We start from the raw sequence: 18787 nt of genomic DNA, 5'->3' as shown, positions 1-18787 counted from the left end.
TGCTATGGTAAGTGGAGTCCTCGTTAAAGAAGTGGTGTTAAATGTTGCATTTTGCTTTATGTTCTGCGTGTATAAAGTTTGTGTTACTATTTGTGGTGTCTGAAAAGGATTGTTGTCCCTTATTTTGCACTGTTAATTGATTCCGGACACAACCACAATAAAGGGATTTCTGCAAAGTAGGAATCATTAATAAATCAATACAAACCTTGAGCATAAACAAAGTGTTTACAACCTTCTAAATAGCTTTTGGACATAATGAGAGCCTCCTGGACATGAACTACACTACACACATTTACACTCTTAATTAATTACAGTAATATTTCCTGAGGTTGAGCCAATCATTGGCCACAATACTGACCAGCACACTGACTGGTTTGGTATCTAATGGCCAATACTAATTGAGCCATTCTATGCTTGATAATGCTTAATTTATGACCCAAAGAATTTGTAAAATATGCTTTGCCTTTTTTTTTATTTTTTATTTGCGCTACAAATCTGCGATGTGAATGGGATGTAGCGCAGGACGACTGTGGTGTTTCCAATTGGGTTATTTATCCAGAACAGATGAATAATGGAAACAGATATGTTTGTCTTACCAGAGAAAACATTAACTATCATAGTTTTAACAACAAATTGCATCTTCAGGAAATGTGTGAGAAAGTGAACTAAAAGTTTATTTCATATTCTGGTCCACTCAAGATCTGATACAGTTTTGTTTACATTGTGAAATGCACACATTACACAAAACATTTGAGTCATGACTGAGCTTGTTAAAAACAGCAGAGGAGTAAATTGTCATGTCCATGTGTTGTTTGGTTTTAGACTCGATGATCAACATGATTTAGAAGCAAGTGCAGCACTTTCAATAACTCCACTTTTAAGTCAATTGGTAGAAGTCCAAACAAAAAAAGGTTGAGGAAAAAAAACTTGTTGAAAAGGTTTGCTTGTGGCACAAAACCTTCATTGTTTGTCATATGAGTTGGTGTTGCACAAATGAGTGCTACAGAAGCCATGTGCTCCATAATACTATTAATAGTACTTATCTTATGGTGAAGGTGGCGTGGTGTCAGCGTGTACTCTCTTGTAGAAGAGCAGATACGGCGTTGAAGACGAGCAACTCTGGTGAGAACAAGCTTGCAGGACATCTTCCTCCTGAAACAAGCGCACCTCTGAGTCGTCGAAGAGCAGCCATTTTCCTTCGTACTCCAGGAGGTTGTTCAAAGCTTGCTGCTCCGAGGCCTCCAAACCCTCACAGGAAGTCAAAGGCCCATCTCCTGCTTCTGCATTGCGGTTTAGAGTTTTTCTCTGTTTGGGCGCTTCTCTCACGCTGTCCACTGAACTCCGCTGACCTCCCAAGAGTCCGACGCCACCCTCGGGAAGCTTTTTACTTGCTGGTTTGCTGCACGCCAAGCTCGGCGCCGGCTGCTCTTTTGCATTCTGCTTGACAGAAACTTCGCCGTCATCATAGTCCTTCGCCTCCTCCTCTTCCGTCTCCTTCCTGTCTTGCAGCCAGAGCTTGGCGTCCTCCAGGCCACTCATGCGGACGTAGGCGGTGTAATGGCCGCTGCTGATGGACACGCCGCTGTGCATGACCACGGCAAAGAGCTGGTAGTGGTGGCCTTTGCTGGAAGATTGAGGTGTGCACCACTCCTCCAGAGACAAAGTCAGCGGCGTCTGCAAGGGAGTGTTGACCTTGGACAGACCTGCATAGGGGTCCAGTCTGGAAGAAAAGACAAGTAAAAGCAAATGTTACTTTGTCAGTCAAATGAGATGAGCTTGGCAACTCACTCCAGATTGTTGGCGGAGAAGCGCTTCAGGTGAATAGTGATGACGTCGGGCGTTTTGTCAAACAGAAGACTCCTTTCAGCTTCGGCGTAGTGATGACACGTGTCACAGAAGTACTTGTCTTCTCCCACGATGCGCTCCACCGACGCAAACTGTGCAATAGACCATTTCAAGGTTTTCTGCTCTAATTTGGGGTATGGAGAAACTGCGGAGACAAAGAAATAAGAAAGGCGTAAGTCAGGGGACCAGTTGTTGGGACTTATTATATTCAATAATCTGACAAACTACATGAAGGTGATCAAACTGAACCCACATGTAAACCACCTAAGTCAGGAGTCACCAACCTTTTTGAAACCAAGAGCTACTTCTTGGATACTGATTCATGTGACGGGCAACCAGTTTGATAGACACTTAAATAAATTGCCAGAAATAGCCAATCTGCTCAATTTACCTTTAATAAATAAATCTGTATAAATAAAAAAATGGGTATTTCTGTCTGTCATTCTGTCGCACATTTTTTTTCCTTTTACGGAAGGTTTTTTGTTCAAGAATAAATGATGAAAAAAACACTTAATTGAACGATTTAAAAGAGAAAACACGAAAAAAAAGAAAATTAAATTTTGAAACATAGTTTATCTTCAATTTCGACTCTTTAAAATTCTAAATTCAACCAAAAAAAATGAAGAAAAAAACTAGTTAATTCGAATCTTTTTGAAAAAATTAAAAAAATTCATGTAACATCATTAGTAATTTTTCCTGATTAAGATTAATTTTAAAATTTTGATGACATGTTTTAAATAGGCTTAAATCCATTCTGCACTTTGTTAGAATATAAAACAAATTGGACCAACCTATATTTCTAACAAAGACAAAACATTATTTCTTCTAGATATTCCAGAACAAAAATGAAATAAGATTTAAATTTGATTCTACAGATTTTCTATATTTGCCAGGATAATTTTTGGGAATTTTAATCATAAATTTGAAGAAATATTTCAAAAATAATCTTCATCAAAAAAACAGAAGCTAAAATGAAGAATTAAATTAAAATGTATTTATTATTCTTTACAATAAAAAAATATAAATACTTGAACATCGATTTAAATTGTCAGGAAAGAATAGGAAGGAATTTAGAAGGTATTAAGGTATATGTGTTTAAAATCCTAAAATCATTTTTAAGGTTGTATTTTTTCTCTAAAAATTGTCTTTCTGAAAGTTATAAGAAGCAAAATAAAAAAATTAATGAATTTATTCAAACAAGTGAAGACCAAGCCTTTAAACTATTTTCTTGGATTTTCAAATTCTATTTGAGTTTTGTCTCTCCTAGAACTAAAAATGTTGAGCAAAGCAAGAAATAGAGGAAGCTCACTGGTAAGTGCTGCTATTTGAGCTATTTTTAGAACAGGCCAGCGGGCTACTCATCTGGTCCTTACGAGCTACCTGGTGCCCGCGGGCACCACGTTGGTGACCCCTGACCTAAAGCATGATTCCAGTTAGCAGACACACTGCAGTTTGTTGACAAAAAGAATGATACACATCAGCAGGGCTCCAATTTAACCAGGACAACCCTTGTCATTGCCGCGATGCCCAAAGAATTGACCAACATCTGCGGCAAAAACATGCCATGACCGCCCTTGACTTTTTACTTGTTAATGGACAAGGGATGTAACAGTAAACGGTATAATGAGCATTTGCAATAAAATTCCAGACGGTGAGTAAAACTGTCTAATTTTTTAATTACCGAAAAAAACATTTTTTAATGCATTTTCTGCAACACGAAGTCAGGCCCTAGCGTCACTTGGCTTCACAATCATGGCGGACTAACTACACGGACTTTGCTGCGGAGATTTCCCCTCGACGTAAACTGAGCCAAGCGCTTGGTTTAACGTCACATTCCCTCGCTTCCCATCGTGAGCGCACTGCTGTATTTAGATGGCAACAGGTGTGGACAATATTGGAGAGAGACGCACTAAAAGTATACAGCGAATGAGAAAAATGTGCGCAGCTCTACTAACAGCTGCTGCATCACACACAGCAATGAAGGAGCCCCCCCACTATAGACCCCCTGCAATTTGCCTACCGCTCAAACAGGTCAACCGAAGATGCAATCGCACATAATAACGACACACCTGGACAAAAGGGGAACTATGTGAGAATGCTGTTCATAGACTAAAGTTCAGCATTCAACACCATAGTCCAATCCAAACTTGTCATCAAGCTCAAGGACCTGGGCTTGAACTAAACCCTCTGTCAGTAGGTCCTGAATTTCCTGACAGGCAGACCACAAGTGGTGAGAGCAGGGAACCGCACCTATTATCCTCAACACCGGTGCCCCCCGGGGCTGTGTTCCGAGTCCCCTCCTCTATTCACTCTACACACTGTGTGGCTAAAAACACCAACTCCATTGTGAACTTTGCTTACGACACAGCTGTGGTGGGCCTGATCTCCGGAAACGATGAGACGGCCTACCTGAGTGAAGTCAAGAACCTGGCACTATGGTATCAGGAGAACCACTTCGCCCTGAACGTCAGCAAGACCAAGGAGATCATAGTGGATTTTAGGAGACGGGGGGGAAAGGAACTACAGTCCACTCGGCATAGACGGGCTGCCGGTCGAGAGACTGATCAACTTCAAATACATCGGAGTGACAATATCAGAAGACCTGTCCTGGACCACACAGACAAAGTGGTGGAAAACGCAAGACAGCGTCTCTACTTCCTCAAGAGACTAAGGAACCACAAGATCCTCAGAAACTTCTACTCATGCACAACAGAGAGTGTCATGACTGGAAACAACACCTCCTGGTTTGGGAATAGCACCGCACACGACCGCAACAGACTGCAGAGAGTGGCCAGATCAGCCGAGCGAACCATCGGAGGTGTGCTCCCAACCATCTGCAAAATCTACACCTGGCGGTGTGATCCAAGGCCAAGAGGATTGTGAGGGACTCTAGCCACCCAAGCAACTGCCTCGTCTCACTGATGCAATCAAGCAAGGGCTACCGGAGTCTCATGGCCAACACGGAGAGACTCAGGAGGAGCTTCTATCCCCGAGCCATCAGACTGCCCAACTGCACCGCTGATTAACACTTGTCACAATTGCACAAAACCGCACGCACAAGATCACTTTACCTACCACTGTAATTACGGGACTACAATACACTTCATTCATTGACCTTAAATAATGTAAAAACAAGAGTATAAAGAAGTCATACTGTTCCATTACCTTTGTTCCTCACTACTCAACTGCCAAAGAACTGTTGACACCTAATATTTGTTGCTTCCTATACTGTATATACTGTTGTACTATTTGATATTGCACTGGTACTTTATTTGACTACTGTACTTCAACTTGTACTGATACTTCTACCATAACTACTGTGACTTATTGTGCAACTTATTGTCTTGTAATTAATGTACACCACAGCTATTCATATGTTTGTATTTTTTGTATTTAGTGTATTGAATTCTGCAACTAGTGTTTGGATCCTACTGTACGCAATATCTGAAGACCATGGGAAAAAGCATTTCACTGTGGTGCACTCTGCATGTGACGAATAAAACTATGAACCTTGAAGGTGCCTTATTATTATTAGTGTATGTATTAGGGATGTAACGGTATTGTAAATACTGCAGTATCACGGTTTCAACATTCTCACAATAATGCCATAACGAGTGACGGTAAATGGGAACTAGGACTACTCCCACCATAGTACGATTTTTTTTTTGCCACTATTGAGTGAGCCGATCTGAGAAGCAAACCACATCTTCCATAATCCCCTGCGCGGCGCAGCTCAGTAAAAATACGGCAGGAAACACAGAGGATCAGACTAAAAAGCTCTAGCAAGCGATCGGATCCTCTTACAAACTTTAAATTTTGACATCAAAGTCATAGAAATTAAAAGAGGAGAAAACGTGACGTACATGCAAAATACAGTTTGGAGATATTGCTAGACCACGGCCGCCTACGCTGCAGATCCGGAAATAAAAGCGACTTAAGAAGTCACTTGATTAATCATCACCTGGAAAATATTATTGAAGCAAAAACAATAAGTAATACAAGCCAAACATCAACTTGTGAGTCTTTTTAATCAGGTTTTCGTCTAACATGTCAGTTTAAAAACACAAAGTTTTTTTATGTTTGCTTGTTATTTCAAACACTTTTTCCCTCACTGTTCTTTGCACTTTGGACAAACCTCTTGGTAGTAATAAATATGATTACAATATTTGAGAATTAGGTTTGTGTTTATTTACAGTAGGTGTGTTAATCCTTAACATAAGACTTAATTTTTCAGACTAAGGCATATTTTTCAAGTCATCTTTTTCATACATTACTGCAATAATATCTTAACATGACCTTAAACCTGTGATAATAGCGTATCGTGAGATTTTGATATCATTACATCCCTAGTATGTATTTGTCTTTTTTCCCCATTAATTTACATTACATCACATTATTTAACTCTCAATTGTATTCAAGTCACTGACAGGTTACGCAATAATGTCGCTGTCGCACAACAACTCCATGTTTACTAGACTGAACTCTTTTGGTGGGTGGAAAAGTGGCCGTGGTGCGGATTCAACAGTTTGTTGTTTAAAGCCTCACCTGAAGAGAGATCGTCTGGGCTGCTGGGTTGCTCATCCAGCACGGGGACACTGATGTCCTGGAAGTCCTCTCGCCTTTCGGTGAAGCTCTCACACTCCAGACAACGAGTGCGTAAGACCAGCTGGCCTTGGAACAAGCGCTCCAACAGGTCCAGACCGTCTGCAAGGCAACACAACCAAAAAGGAGGTCCAGGTTATGTCATATTATATGTGAAGATGCCCCAAATGTTACTAATGTCATACCTTCATGTGATTCTTTCTCTACACTGTTTATGTTTTTAGGGACGATCTCCTGATCATCTTCTGACTTATCTTTGGTTTGCTTGTCCTCGGTCACATTGTTCTCTTGCTCCACCTTCTTTCCAAAGGAGGTGGTGAGCTTCCCCACAGTGCGAAACATCGACATGATGCTGGGTTGTTTCCTAACTGGTCTCAGCCAGCTCAATTTACTCCGCTTCTTTTTCCCGTCAGCCTCGTTAGAAGTTTTCTCATCATCACTGCCTACATCTTCCTCCTCTTTTACTTTTATTTCCTTGTCTCCCTTTCCTTCATCTCCATCTTTGCCATTCGTGTTGTCCTGGGTGATGTCGCAAAAAGACTTCCTTTTGGAACGGGTGACAGGTGCACTCACTGCGTGCTCCTCTTCAGCACTAGATCTGGCAGATTTAACAGATTTTGGCTTCTTTTTGGCATTTCCCAGGTCCGTATCGCTCTTCCTCTTTCCATTCACTTGACCTTCATCTTCTGTGCTTCTATCCAGTTCAGAATTGTGTGAACTAAGAGGGGTGCCATTTTCGACTTGGACCTTAGTCACATCAACATCCTCCTGCTTCTCCATCTTGTGCTCCTTCCGTATGGTGATGCAGGCCTCTTGGATGTAGCCTAGAATGCATTGCAGAACCTCTTGGGCATCATGCTGAAGATAGCCTTCATACATTGGGTTCAGTTGCCTGCAAGAAATGTAAGCAAATAAATCAGTCGAAGCACATAACAATTATGTTAAAAATGTAGGGATGTTCCAGTCACGGTTTTCTACTGTTGATTCTGAAATTAATAATTTATGAATGAGATCAGCCAATACAAGGGTTTTCCCTTAATGCGGCGGACCGCCACTATATTTCTATTATCGCCACACCTTGACAAATAGTTGGGTTTTTAACTTTTATTACCAAACCTATGATAACAAATCACACAATTCCAACAGGTTTTAGCTACCGTGTCCACATTTTGTGTCGAGAGTCCCCGCTTCCCTGCAGGACAATAACAACACTTCCTCATTCTTGGCCATTCAGGCATGGACAGTGTGTTTGTAAACATGGGAAAAACTAGGGCTGGGCGATATGGCCTTTTTTTAATATCTCGATATTCTTAGGCCATATCGCGATAGACGATATAAATCGCGGTATTTTGCCTTAGCCAGCAGTATGATGATTCTATATGTCTACATTAAAACATTGTTGTTCATACTGCAATAGTATATGCTCATTTTAAACTTTCATGCAGAGAGGGAAATCACAACTAAGTCAATTGACCAAAACTGTATTTTTTAAACAATTATTAAGCAGTGCCACAAACATTCATGTCATTTCCAAAACTGAAAGTGCAAGATTGTTAGAGACATTTTAAAACAAGCTATTAGTGCACTTCTGTGCATGATGTCACTAAGATGACATATCAAAACAACACTAAATTTAAGTGCACTTTTTGTACAGAATGCCACTACAATAGTTTAAAACAAATAAAGTGCACTTTTGTGCATGATGTCACACAAGATATTTCAATAACTGTCAAATAAAAATAAACTGCATAATAGGAAATCAAATAGCAATAGCCCCTTTCATTCTCTAGTAGGTGACTTTTCAAATGATGCTACATATTAGCAGTAATGCTACTTTTGGTAGCAACGCTTGTGCCCCACACTTGACAAATTAAAGTAGTCTATTCGACATTTTCTCGCTTGAAGCCGAACCACCGCCAGACGATGGACCCCCTGCTGTTTTTCTTCTGAATTAATTCTTCCTTCATTTGTTATCAGATTTGCACCTTCTTTCACTCGTATTACCACTCGCACCGCTCCGCTAGCATCACAGCGAACGTTACCCATGCTGCTACCTCTCTGCTCCACGAGGGCGTATACGTATGTGACGTATGACGTGACAGTATGTGACGTATGTAAGAAGGTGCACTTATTGTCTGTGAGGTGACACAAGAAGGAGTGGGAAGAGCCTGTAGTGCAATGCCCGCAACTAAGAGCAACTGCATGAGAACGTATACTCGAATATCACGATATAGTAATTTTCTATATCGCACAGAGACAAACCCGCGATATATCGCGTATATCGATATATATCGCCCAGTCCTAGCTCAAATACTAGCGTGGCCTCTATAGCCCTGCTGTAGTGTGTAGCATACTGGGAATTATCTGTGCATGTGATAGAAGAATGCACTGCACATGTGATGGAAGAATGCACAATGAAAGGTTGAAATTGAACTGAATTTGCATTAAATCTGGTTGTTTTAGCTAATATTAATGCTGCAAGATCGAGCATGTTGCATTCAATGTTTATTCTCATTAATTCCCGTTAATTCCCATGGAAAGTTTTCAACTTAGAATATTCCCAGAATTTTGTAACCCTAGTTTGAATGTATGTATAAACAGCCTCCTATTTGCGCACTATTGACAGCTAATGTACCGAAAAGCCAACCGCCAAAAACAAGACTTTTAATTACCATAAACAGTGCTGCCGAACACGGATGTAAACGAGACGCACACCATTGTCTGGAGCGTTGTCAGCATGTCTGCAATGTGGACGTAACCAGATATACCCTTGGGAAGTGAGCTACAAAATGTGCAAATAGTAAGAAGACAGTGGCGGCTCATAAGAGGAAGTTAACTAGACCAGCGCTAAGCGTGTGACGTCATGCTTGCTGTAGCACGCCTCTATAGTCAGGAACACAGAGGGACAGAAGTTTAAAGTCTCTAAGCACAAGTACATTTTATAATAACATTGTAAGATATTTGTTGTGAGTAGTTTAAATTAAAAAAGGCCATTAAAAGTCTCAAGAATTACACTTGAAACATTTTCAAAGTACATTGTACAACAAGCAACAACAGTTGAAAATATAGAAAAAAGGTAACCAAATATATCTTATTACTTGTTAATAAGAACAGATTTGATTTGAAATACATTTATACATTTTTAGCCTTTATATCCAATCCAATCGACTTCATTTATATAGCACATTTAGTCAAACTTTTATCGTTTTCTAAAGTGTTGCACAGGAGTCAAAACCCAGGATAAAACTAAGGAGAGTCAATTGTAAAAAAACAACAGCAACCTTTTTTAAATGAAAATCATCATAGCAGATTACGCAAATTATTCGACGACGTCATGGTGATTACACCCATAACCACGCCCCCACCACCACAGGTATATTTGTAGTACAGAAGAAACCCTGAATACCAATACCAATCTGTTGTACTAACTGAACATTTTTCAATGTATTCATGGTGAGTGTTATTGACAGCTTAAAAAATATCAACATAAACTTCAAACTAGTTCCCTATTATCTCTTATTACACATAGTATAGTATAGTGACCATTTTTCATAACATGGTCACTACTGCCTAGTTTCTCATGTTATATTCTTATATTACTGTTATATTTTTATTCCCATTATTGCTTTTCATTTATATTCCCTATTTTAATATTTCCCTATTTTGTTTCCATTTAAACCCCCATTATTTACTTTTTATTTTTTAAATTGAGTTCAACTCTGTACACTGGAGCTAGAATTTTAATTTTCCTGAAGGAATCAATAAAGTACTGAAGAAATCAATAAAGTACTACCTATATCTAATTGTTTGAACAAAACAAAGTCAATAGTACAAAAACATTAACAAAAAAATAATAAAATGTGATTGAGTAAATAAACATATCAAGCCGATCACTCTAGTATCGATCATACACTACCCTTGATATCAACACTATCAATTTATGGATGATCCAACCCTACTCTTTTGGTCATGGACTGACTGTGACTTTGCTGACACATCAACAGTTGTTACATTATTCTCTATGCTCTTAATAATCTACTAGTTAATTTCCTGTTAATAACTGCTTATGTTCTGCTGTAACACTGTTCCATCTAGACTTCTTAAAGTTTACTAAGCACGTATTTCTTGTTGTTATTTAAGCAAGGTTATTTTAACTATATGCTTGTTCCTGGCTTTGTTTCGATGTATAACATGTATCACCTTGTCCTCCAGCGATAATTATACTTGATAATGATACTAAGAAATGCAGTTTTTTTTACCGTAATGCAGGTGAATAATATAAGCTTAATGGAGCGGCTCCATATTGTGTATGGAGATACATAATTCACTGCTAGCTTGTTAGCCAGGGAGTATCCGCGTTTGTGATCTAGATTAAAAGGCATTAATTGGCAATGGCCTTGAAAGCAAAACACTCAAGGGATGAACATTTACAGCGATGTTACCTGAGCGTGTGAAGAAGTTTGCGAGGTGACGTGTCAAGCTCTCTCTCACTGAAGCTTTCTGGACTCAGCAGGAATTTGGCCTGTACCTGCTCCACTGAGGTTATCAGACTGTGAAAGCTTCCAATGATCTCAATGTGTGCCGGTGAGGAAGGTTCAGCAGTACCCTCTAAATGCTACAAATGAGAATGACAGTTGCTTTGTCATGGCGATTGTGACAGGTGACTTGTCCTGATGGACTAAGGTACTCACCTCTTCAGATTTAATCTCTTCACCAAGTTTAGAGTTCCTTTTTGACAAATTGTACAATGACTTGATACCTTCCTTTAGGCCTGGACAATGATAGAGTACCTACAGGAGCAAAAAGACATTAAGGCCTTTTTGTTGTCACTGACAGCCTGGCAGTGTTTTGCATATATTCATTTACTTGTAGCTGCCTCATATAGATTTGGCACTAATTGCATTACAATGGGACTGATTGCAAATGTAGCTTGTTGTCAGTACAGTACCAACAGTTGCATGTTTTTTTTCCTACGAAATATGGACAAATCCAGAAAATGGCGTACGCAATTAAAAATTCAGATGTGGGTTCGCCCAGACAAATCCAAGCACATTATTTTGTTTCATCACAATTTACTTGGAATTTATCGCAGACATGTGATTGGCATGCTCGGACCAAGTACCCCTTATAAACATGCAAATATTATTGAACATTGCCATGTGCTTGAGTTTAGCACGGTTTGTCCAGTCACAAGTCAGTAGAAGATGCTGCTTTCTCCTATTTCGAGTAGACGGCAGAGCGATTGTCAGCCTTACTTTACTATGTCTACAAGCACTGAACACAAGCAGAAAAAAAAAAAAAAATGGTCGTGTCAGTTAGGTAGTAAATGCATTTGTCCCGGTGCACTTACCACCTACTGGGTAGTAGACTAACTAAGGCTGGGCGATATATTGATATATCGCGTGTTTGTCTCTGTGCGATATATGAAATGACTATATCGTGACATTCGAGTATACGTTCTCACGCAGTTGCTTTTAGCTGCTGGCATTACACTACAGGCTCTCCTCGCTCGTTCTTGTCTCTCATTCTCACAGAGAGCAAGCGCACCTTCTTACATATGTCACATACTGTCACGTCATACGCCACATACGTATACGCCCTCGCGGAGCAGAGAGGGAGCAGCATGGGTAACGTTAGCTGTGATGCCAGCGCAGCCGTGCGAGAGGTAATACGAGCGAGAGAAGGTGCAAATCTGGTAACACATGAAGGAAGAATTCATTCCCTAGAAAAACAGCATTGGGTCCATCGTCCGGCGGTGGTTTGGCTTTAAGTGGGAATATGTTGAATAGACAACTTTAATTTGTCAAGTGTGGGGCACAAGCGTTGCTACAAAAAGTAGCATTACTGCTAATATGTAGCATCATTTGAAAAGTCACCTGCTAGAGAATGAAGAGTGCTTACTTTGCATATTAACATATCCATTCGGTGCCACACGCCCACACCATCAAAGTGCCGAGGCAAATATTTCCAGATCAACACAGTATGAAAAAAATAGTGATCTTTTTTAGTTGTGATTTCTTTCTCTGCATGAAAGTTTAAAATGAGCATATATTAATGAAGTATGAACAAGAATGTTTTAATGGTGACACATAGAATCATCATACTGCTGTGATTATATGTATCAAGTGTTCATTCAAGGCTAAGGCAAAATATCGAGATAGATATCGTGCATCGCGATATGGCCTAAAAATACTGCGATATTGAAAAAAGGCCATATCGCCCAGCCCTAGTACTAACAACAAATGTGTCCCTCTTTGGAAGAGGTGGGTGACTGATTATCCCAATGTAAAATAATGTTTGTAACTTATAACAAACTGTGTTTATACAGTTACTGCAATTTATACAGATTACAGTTTTATGTTAATTATGATTAAATGTTGATGGATACGTCAGTGCAACGATGAGTGAGAAGACTTCTATCTTTTTTATATCATCCAATTTATTAGCAGCACAATTTTTTTTTATTAAAGGCAAATTGTTCTGTTTTTTAGTACATGTTATATAAGAGGAGTTGAATAAGAGCAAACACAATGTCTGATTCAAAAAATATTTACATATGAAAAACGCCTATTTTTCTGTTTAAATTAGTTGGTGTGTTTATTCTCCCTGTCGGGACCAATACAGTAGTTAAGTCACAAAGACATTCTGTGCTTGCCTGTGAGTCTGCATTCAGGGCTGAATTACTAGTGAGCTTCGGCAGTCAATTAAACTAAAGTCTGACACTGAAATTGCTGCTTTTTCTCAATGTTGTCTTTCAACTTCTATGCTAGTGTTGGAGATATTTTTATTTCATTCTTCTGGCCTGCACTTCCAGCTGGACATCAATTACGTTGCGAAGAGCCTGACTTTCGCGACAGTGGACAGAGACGGTCGCACCCGCACACATGTACACAAACACATTCACACAAACACAGACCCATTCACAGACCCCCACAAGATCACGGTCAATGAAGGCAGATTGTTCCGTGCAGGGTTGTACCGAGCACCGTTGCTTCGCTACTGCAGTATCTATTAACAGACATTTCCACCATGTTTGGTTAGGATAAACTTTATTCATCCCACAATGGGGAGAGTATGTTCGTAATTACCTTACTCTGGATATATAAAGTTTTAATAAATATGGAAACTAGAAAGTTATGACACTGGTGTGTTGTTAAATGTTTAAATGCTACCTTACCCAGAAAGCTTAGCGCTGTAGATGAGAACCTGAACTTGTCTAAGCTACGCAGGAGGAAAACATTTGTGCCGTTTGAACAACAAAAAATGTAAGTATTGTTACACGTTGCTTTTCCTGATTTGTCAACACAATGAAATGTGTTCTGTGTTTATGTTTGAGCGCCACTCAGACAAATTTGTGTGGCAAAAAGGATGTTGATAGACTAAAAAAAGTGCAGAGATTGGTTGAATTTGCATAGTTGGTACCCGAATGGACTGATTTAACAATATAATTAATAATTTAGACTAGAGTATTCAGACCACCTCGAGAATATCTTCAAATTAGCAGTTAAAAACAACAATTGTCAGTGTAAAAACAATAGTTTGAATGTGGTGATTCACCTGTAAAATACTGTTCAAATAGCAGGTGTTGCCACCGTTGCTGAAGCCCACGAACGGCACCAAGTTGTCTCTTTTCTCACTTGGTGGCAAGAAGAGGCCAGGAGAGCCAGGGCGTGAAGATGGAGCAGGCACCACCTGATCACAGCTGCTGAGCAAACATACAGACAAGTTTTGAGCTGAAAAAAATATATACATCAGTAGGCATTACAATCTATGAACACATTATAGTCATACAATCAATGACATGTAAGGCAGGTGGATTCAAGTTAAAAAGTACCAATGAATTTCACCACACCTATTGTCATAGGTGTGGTGAAATTAACCTCTGCATTTGACCCATCCCCTTTTTCACACCCTGGGAGGTGAGGGGATGAGTGAGCAGCAGCGGTGGCTGTGCCCAGGAAGCATTTTGGTGATTTAACCCACCAATTCCAACCCTTGATGCTGAGAGCCAAGCAAGGAGATAATAATGGGTCCCATTTTGGTAGTCTTTGGTATGACTCACGATCTACCGATCTCAGGGCGGGCACTCTAAGAATTTCCATCGTGGATCATTAAAGTTTGTCTAAGTCTAAGTCTAACCACAAGGCCACTGAGCTGGTTAGGAATTAGGGGACACCTGCAAAATTAATGTTCCATTGAAGACGTAATTCATCTATAGTAGGGGTCACCAACACGGTGTCCGCGGGCACCAGGTAGCCCGTCAGGACCAGATGAGTCGCCCACTGGCCTGTTCTAAAAATACCATTAAATAACAGCACTCACCAGTGAGCTGCCTCTATTTTTTAAATTGTATTTATTTACTAGCAAGCTGGTCTCGCTTTGCTCGACATTTGTAATTCTAAGAGAGAAAAAACTCAAATAGAATTTGAAAATCCAAGAAAATATTTTAAAGACTTGTTCTTCACTTGTTTAAATAAATAAATAAATAAATAAATTATTTGTTTTACTTTGCTTCTTATAACTTTCAGAAAGACAATTTTAGAGAAAAAATACAACCTTAAAAATGATTTTAGGATTTTTAAACACATACTTTATACCTTTTAAATTCCTTCCTCTTCTTTACTGAGAATTTAAATCAATGTTCAAGTACATTTAGTTTTTTTATTGTAAAGAGTAATAAATACATTTTAATTTAATTATTCATTTTAGCTTCTGTTTTTTTGACGAAGAATATTTGGTGAAATAATTCTTCAAATTTATGATTAAAATTCAAAAAAATTATTTTGGCAAATCTACAAAATCTGTACAATCAAATTCAAATCTTATTTCAAAGTCTTTTGAATTTCTTTTAAAATGTTTGTTCTGGAAAATCTAGAAGAAATAATTATTTGTTTTTGTCAGAAATATAGCTTGGTCTAATTTGTCATATATTCTAACAAAGTGCAGATTCGATTTTAAGCTATTTAAAACATGTCATCAAAAATATATATTTATTGGGAGAAATCATCAAGATGATCAAGGTTTCCACAAAGATAAATATCATTAATTATTAATAATAACATAGGTAAATTGAGCAAATTGGCTATTTCTGGCAATTTATTTAAGTGTGTATCAAACTGGTAGCCCTTCGCATTAATCAGTACCCAAGAAGTAGCTCTTGGTTTCAAAAAGGTTGGTGACCCCTGATCTATAAGTCCAGTGCTAGAGTATAACAAGATGAGGCATCTGATTTAAATGAACATCCATCCATTTCTACCACTTGTCCCTTTTTGGGGTCGCTGGAGCCCAGCTCAGCTGCATTCGGGCGGTAGGCGGGGTACACCCTGGACAAGTTGCCACCTCATCACAGGGCCAACACAGATTGACAGACAACATCCACACACTAGGGCCAATTTAGTATTGCCAATCAACTTATCCCCAGGTGCATGTCTTTAGCGGTGGGAGGAAGCTGGAGTACCCGGAGGGAACCCACGCAGTCACGGGGAGAACATGCAAACTCCATACAGAAAGATCCCGAGCCCGGGATTGAACTCAGGACTACTCAGGACCACAATAAATATAAAAAAAATAATAAGTATGTACACTGGCTGGGCTTCATCTGCTTGAGGTTCAGAGAAATCCAAAACACGCTTCGTGTCCTTCTTCTGGAAGAACTTCAGAGAAAGTTTATTCCTCTTGATGGGGCTCCCCAGAGAGGATACATGTTCACCCTGGAGGCCAGGCATCTTCAGTGTTCGAGGCTGCTTTCCCCCAAGGAGTTGCAACAGCGCCACTGTATGGCAAAATAAAGAAACAATGGGGTTTCAGTTTGCTGCATCAAAGTTTCAAATACAAACACTAATACGCACAAGGCCACGTTTCATGTACGTTGGAATGACACTACAAAGTAGTTGCAATTGTTGTAAGCATTTCACCAATTTCGCGCACTTTGCAAATTTGGACGCGATCTAACAGCAAAACGGTCTCCCAAGACTGCGCAGATGGCATCAAGGCCTATTTATTCAAGCGTGAGGGTTGGGAAACAAAAGTGTCTGGCAAGTTCCAGGTAACCCTACATTATTATATTTTATAAATAGTAAACCAAGTTGTGGTAGTAGTTTAGTCGTGGATGTACACTGTATAGTGATGAATCCAATAAACATTTGATTTGATTTGACTTTAAATTTGTACCCATTGGTATTGTGCTTAGAACACAATCAAAGACGCATGACTAACGTACATTACTGACTGAACAAGAAATTATATTAATGTCGGTTAGTTGTCGATGTTTTTCGTGGCTGTGGTCTTTTTAGCACACATGTATCGGCACACTGCGGACGACACAACACTCGCCGACATGTCAAAGTGTTTCTATTTGCCGACTTTGCAGCCTTGATGAGCACAAAACCAAAACTGGGTCAAAACGGTTCGGCTTAAAGGCGGAAGTAGAAAGCGAAACTGTAAGACACGTTTTTGCGACTCCACTGTAAAATGAAGCGAACTACACAATTAGTAACATACTTACAGTCGTAGCTTAATTCATTCCTCAATTATATTTCGAGTTTCTGACTTAAATCCCTTTACAGTTTCATTGACGCTCCACCACAACTTGGCGCTTTTTTCCATCGGACAAACTGCTGACTTGTGCGCCGCCAGTGTGCCTTGCACTAAATTGAAACGTCAGATATTCCTCTTAGGATAACTAGCAATCGTGATAGTTAACTATATTAACATGTCAGTATTTAAATGTTACATTTATGGGCTGAACATATTAAAGAACATGAACACTATTCTACTTTTCATCAGGCGTATCATTAGACACCATTTTGTGTCAGGTCCGGCTTGATCATTTGAGAAGCCATGTTTGGAGTTTTCTATAGCCTTTTATTCTAAGCCAGTGGTCCCCAACCACCGGGCTGCGGCCCGATACCGGGCCCCAGCTCCATTGGTACCGGTTTGCAGATTTTTTTTAAATAATTTTTATTTTTTAATAAGTCAACATAAAAAACACAAGATACACTTACAATTACTGAAGATACACTCACAATTAATGCACCAACCCAAAAAACCTCCCTTTTTCATGACAGAAAAAATAAAAAAATCCCCCCCATGATGGCAGATTTTTTTTAATTTTTTTTTTTACATAAAATAGCATAAGTATTAATAGTATTGCGTTGCAAGCAATCGAAAGGGAATAAGTGGTAGAAAAAGGATGGGTGGATGGATGGATTCAAGCAAAATTTTTCATAAATAAAAGTCGATTTCTTAAAGTGAAACCCAAATTCTCACATTGATTTAATGGTTTAAAATTAATACTACAATTGCGCAAGATTGTAAAAAGTAAAAAAAAAACAAAAAACTCTTCCTTACTGGGCGAATTTGTTTTAGTAAATAGATTGATGGACGGATAGATAAACCCAATTTTTTGTATACATTCTCATTTTTATCTTTATATTATTGAATGGTATCTTTCCTTTTATTCAACATTAAATATAATATTCAATACTCAAAATATTCAACATTAAATATAAATTGCTGATTGATCAACTTTTTTATTGATTGAAATATTTTTATGTATTGGAAGTACCTAAATTTGTTTGTATATTTTCAGTATGTACTATCTGTATGTTGAATAAAAATAAATGCAGTATTAGAAAAAGGACGGCTGTCTGTTCCAATGAAAACATGACGAGCTGTTTGGTATTCTGCAATAATCTTGATACAGACGCGTCTTAAATGTCCAAAAAGGTGGATCTTCGATTGTAGGAATAAGGGGTAAAAAATAAACTACTATTGTAAGTGATTTTGTTCCTGTAGATTCTTAACAGAAATGATGGCAAACCCGTGACCTGGCCTGGAAAAAGAAAACATTGAGTTAATTAAAAAAAAAAATCTGTACTTCTGTTGTTTATAGCTTCTACTATTTTTTTTCATTCATATTTAAATTTAAATTTAAAATGTTCTTTAAATTTCTTCTTCAAATTCTTCCTTAATTTCAACTTCCTCTTGAAATCATTCTTAAAATTTAAATTCTTTTAATTCATCCATCCATCAATATTTCTACCGCTTATTCCCTTTTTGGGGTTGCGGGGGGAGCTGGTGCCTATCTCAGCTACAATCGGGCGGAAGGCTTTACACCCTGGACAAGTCGCCACCTCATCGCAGGGCCAACACAGATAGACAGACAACATTCACACTTTAAAATATTTAAATAAATAAATGGGTTGTACTTGTATAGCGCTTTTCTACCTTCAAGGTACTCAAAGCGCTTTGACACTACTTCTACATTTACCCATTCACACACACATTCACACACTGATGGAGGGAGCTGCCATGCAAGGCGCAACCAGCACCCATCAGG

General features: G+C 38.9%; 1 protein-coding gene across 2 annotated transcripts; it reads right to left on the bottom strand.

The window, feature by feature from the left end:
- Nucleotides 1–649: 649 nt before the first annotated feature.
- On the bottom strand, nt 650–17108 carry usp1 (ubiquitin specific peptidase 1). 2 transcript variants are annotated; one of them, XM_061883686.1, is made up of 9 exons: nt 16952–17108; nt 16030–16219; nt 14005–14152; nt 11139–11237; nt 10890–11062; nt 6633–7339; nt 6391–6549; nt 1789–1990; nt 650–1720 (listed from the first exon to the last, which is right to left on the bottom strand). In XM_061883686.1, exons 2-9 carry the CDS (start codon nt 16170–16172, stop codon nt 1045–1047), a joined length of 2307 nt encoding a protein of 768 aa, XP_061739670.1. In that variant the 5' UTR covers nt 16173–16219; nt 16952–17108; the 3' UTR covers nt 650–1044. The 2 variants fall into 2 exon arrangements, with proteins under 2 accessions (XP_061739670.1, XP_061739671.1); XM_061883687.1 differs by having other exon boundaries at nt 14005–14149.
- Nucleotides 17109–18787: the final 1679 nt, after the last annotated feature.

This window comes from Nerophis ophidion, linkage group LG22 (assembly GCF_033978795.1).
Source record: "Nerophis ophidion isolate RoL-2023_Sa linkage group LG22, RoL_Noph_v1.0, whole genome shotgun sequence".
In the NCBI taxonomy this organism is placed as follows: domain Eukaryota; kingdom Metazoa; phylum Chordata; class Actinopteri; order Syngnathiformes; family Syngnathidae; genus Nerophis; species Nerophis ophidion.
The sequence above is the reverse complement of the archived record's forward strand: the minus strand, read 5'-3'. Positions and strand labels throughout refer to the sequence as shown.